Source organism: Dermacentor andersoni, chromosome 3 (assembly GCF_023375885.2).
Source record: "Dermacentor andersoni chromosome 3, qqDerAnde1_hic_scaffold, whole genome shotgun sequence".
Lineage (NCBI taxonomy): Eukaryota > Metazoa > Arthropoda > Arachnida > Ixodida > Ixodidae > Dermacentor > Dermacentor andersoni.
The window spans coordinates 112,825,700-112,829,192 of NC_092816.1; the positions used below are offsets into that span (position 1 = coordinate 112,825,700).

Consider the following 3,493-nt stretch of genomic DNA (forward strand, 5'->3'; position numbering starts at 1 on the left):
TAGCGATGCCGTTGCCAATGCTATTTCTTTTCGCGTTCCTTTTTTTTCCGTTTCGTCAGTAGTAAAGGACGATGATCCGCTAGCGTTATCAATTGATCAGCCGGCCGTGAACGGTAGATAATAGTGGCATAGAATCGTGAAGGAAGGCATCGCTACAAAATCTCGGCCCTGTTTACTTCGTCTCTGATATTAAATTACTATAGGCATTTAAAGTTTGCCCTGTAATTTCTACGTTTCTGTTGACAAATACAAATACACTTTCAGGCATCTAAAGTACTACAAACGCATAAACGCATGTCGCGTGTCACCGTGCGGCAGCCAATCAAATCTAGCGACGGACATAGTCAAAAGGGTCGACTTATTTACACCCCGACTTCATAGGCATGCGCGACCAGCACTTAGTGTAGCTGAAACACAAAAAACGTTGAAAGACGCTGCCCTTTCATTTCTCAGTGAGGCAACGTTAGAGGATAAAAGTTTATGTCATACCCCATTCTTCGGATGTTGGCTAATCAAATCAAGACTTCAGCATCAGATTTTCTATAGCAGTGCCTAACAAACTTTTTTGTCCTGGCTTTATCGTTAAGGCCAGAGCCGTTAACATCATTGTGGTCCGCATGCACGTTTCGTTCTTTGAGGAGGCGCCCGAGAGCGAGGGCTGCTGTCTCGTCGCGCATTTAGTTTCGCAAAGGCGTAGTGACGTCATTTTTTTGCATACATCGTGACCTTTCCAATGTTCTGCGAAAGTACTAAGCATTGCGTCACCAGCATGACACAACTAAATTTGTCGCTTGGGAACATGCTCTACAACTCTGTGAAATAAAACCAATGCCCTAATCTAAGATTTTGAATAGTTCACCCTAAATAACGAGCCAACTGACCACACTAGAAGTTTTATGAATCACGAAAGGTGGCTGCAAACGATTTCACCGTGGTCAGATCTGCATTGGTATCTTGAACGCAGTCGTGTGGAAAACATTGGATTAGGGGGCGAATTAACATTTCCCCCCCCCCCCCCCCCGTCACCGCTCCACATCCGCTTGATTGCGCGGTTTCTATCCTGGGATATTTCGAGGATGTTCAATGACAAATGAAAGCCACCATAAAGCATATTCATTATTTAATAATATAATCGCTCATCACACTTCTCTATTGTAATGCGCTCGGCTGTTTTGCAATGCGGATTTTCCTCTAAGCTCATTAAAGCTACCTGAGACTATAACATGAAAAAAAAATTACGATATTATAGGCTTCATTTTCTTATGAAGCACAATTTCCAAAGTGGTTATTGTTGCGCAGTCCTAAATGTGTCGGTTCCTCAGCACAAAGGCCCTTAAAAATGGTTAATTTCTCCGTAAATAGAAACAACCTTAGAAAAAACTTCGGTAGGCGGTAGGCATGAACAACTCAGGATGCTGACAAACGTGAATAATATGTCTAAAGACAGCGCTTACACATCCTGTCTTCACCTATTTAAAACAAAAGTTGCATGCGTTCTTTTGACAAACGCCGAAAAATCGGAGCATAGTAAGTAGATACGCACTGCCCTTCTCGACAAATGGCAAAAGCAAGCACTGAAGTAGCTCAGAGGACGCAGAACTGAAAACTACGCACTCGATTTACAAACTGCGCGCCTATACGTTAGTGCTAGGATCGTTCAGTCATTAGCGGTAGAATAAAAAATAAAGAAGTATCCGGTAGGTTAAAAGAATTCGTAACATTATACTGGTCCAACCTTCTTTACTGCAGTTAAGGAAAACGTAGAATTTATGCCATATAAGTAATCTGACTTGAGATGTCGAACTAAATAACTTTAAGCGTAGATACGGGATTCAATGAGCGAGCTTCAGCGGTTAAAATGCACGTTTGATGACGCACGTGGTGGATGTAACGCGCCGGCATAGGCACGTTTACTAAAGCAAGGGGAAACGCAAAATTTTACGACTCTCGGAAGAATTTCGTCGACAGTATTTATATATAACTGCGCCAATAATTTTCACTCTCAGTGGACAACATACTGGACGCGGACGTGCCAGGCTTAGGAATGTTGAAAAGTGCCCTCCTACAATTAAAAGGAAAGTCCGAGATTTCTTGCGTCGGGGTTTAATTCGTTTCGTATAATATTCTCCACTTCATACACAGCCGACAACGCTACGGAAGCTTACGCATGTTGTGCGGTCGTATCTCGCACTGAAGTTGATATTAATTTGCGCTAGTTTCTACGGAACAGCTATTGTAGGCCAGTACCTGCAAGGACGACAGCACGATGAACGTGTCGTGCGAGGCGTATCCAATGCCAGCGTGAAGGGGGCCGCAGGCAAAGAGCAGGATTGCGTTGATGCCGGAGAACTGCTGCACCAACATCACCAGCACGGCCAGCATGTAGTGCATGAGGGGCGTTGGCGTTTTCGCGTAGATCGCCTGGATCTCCTGCGAACGCGGGGCTGCCGCATTACAATGAAACAGCGGGGTGCAGGAAAAAAAAGTTAGAATAATGCAGAAACAAAAAGTCTTGCAATGTGTGGAAAAAAATGTATTTTTAGGTCTTTTAGATCTCAGAACCAAAGTGTCATGCTTCGTGGTCACCGCAGAAACTGAAGCGTGGTGCGTGCCAAAGGAAGGTCCAAAATAGCCAAAACCAAACGGATTCAATTCGTTGTTTCCACAGCATTTATCACGGCACAGTCGGTGGAACAGTCGGTGTTTTAGAGATTCCTATGGACCGATGGTATACATTTGAGTTTCATGCGCGATTCAGGGTTTTATTACAGAGAAATTAAAATTTTGGAATTTTCGTGAGCCACAATCACGACCCGATTATGAGGCACGCCGTATTGTGGTATTCTCGATTGATTTTGACTACCAGGGGTTCTTTAACGTGCACCTAGTTTCCGGTACAAGAGTGTTCTTGCATTCCCCCACCCCCTCCCCCAAAAACTACACGCGGTTGCCACGGCCTAGAGTCGACCCCGCGATCTCGTGTTTAGACACGCGACGCCATAGCCAGTGAGACACCGCGGTGGGTGACGCCGAAAACATGTGCGCTCACTGGCACGATTTCGTTGAAGTCAGTGCTGTAAACGCCGGTTCGCTGTGTCCTGACTCGGCGATACGCCACGAAAGGACGGCAAACCCAGGACAGTGAGCAATGAGAGCGATGCAACCTTATTTTTACTTATTTCCAATGCACATTAAAGACATTACCTCTATGCCGTTGCCTTTGGCATAGAGGCAATCTATCACAGTGGTGACGGGAACCTTATCTAACGTGTTTTGCTTCTCCATCTTTACCACCCGCCTATATATTTACCTGCATGTACCTTTCACTGCAAAACTTCCCGCCTCCTTTCGTTAAGCGATTTTCAGTTTCTTGACTCTGGCAATCTTTCGTTGAGCGCTGAATGGGACTCTGTTCTATCAGAACAATGACGCGTCATTGTTCGAGGATGGTGTGCAAGCACTTGCCGCGTACTCGGCGTCCGCCTCGAGGGTG

The 3,493-nt window shown here is 45.2% G+C and overlaps 1 protein-coding gene across 1 annotated transcript in view; it reads right to left on the reverse strand.

The window, feature by feature from the left end:
- Positions 1-2,418, reverse strand: part of LOC126539343 (facilitated trehalose transporter Tret1-like) — an 11,227-nt gene extending 8,809 nt beyond the window's left edge. The window contains exon 1 of the mRNA XM_050186166.2: positions 2,248-2,418. Coding sequence (XP_050042123.1) covers positions 2,248-2,391 — 144 coding nt within the window. The 5' untranslated portion in view covers positions 2,392-2,418. The remainder of the gene's footprint in view (positions 1-2,247) is intronic.
- Positions 2,419-3,493: the final 1,075 nt, after the last annotated feature.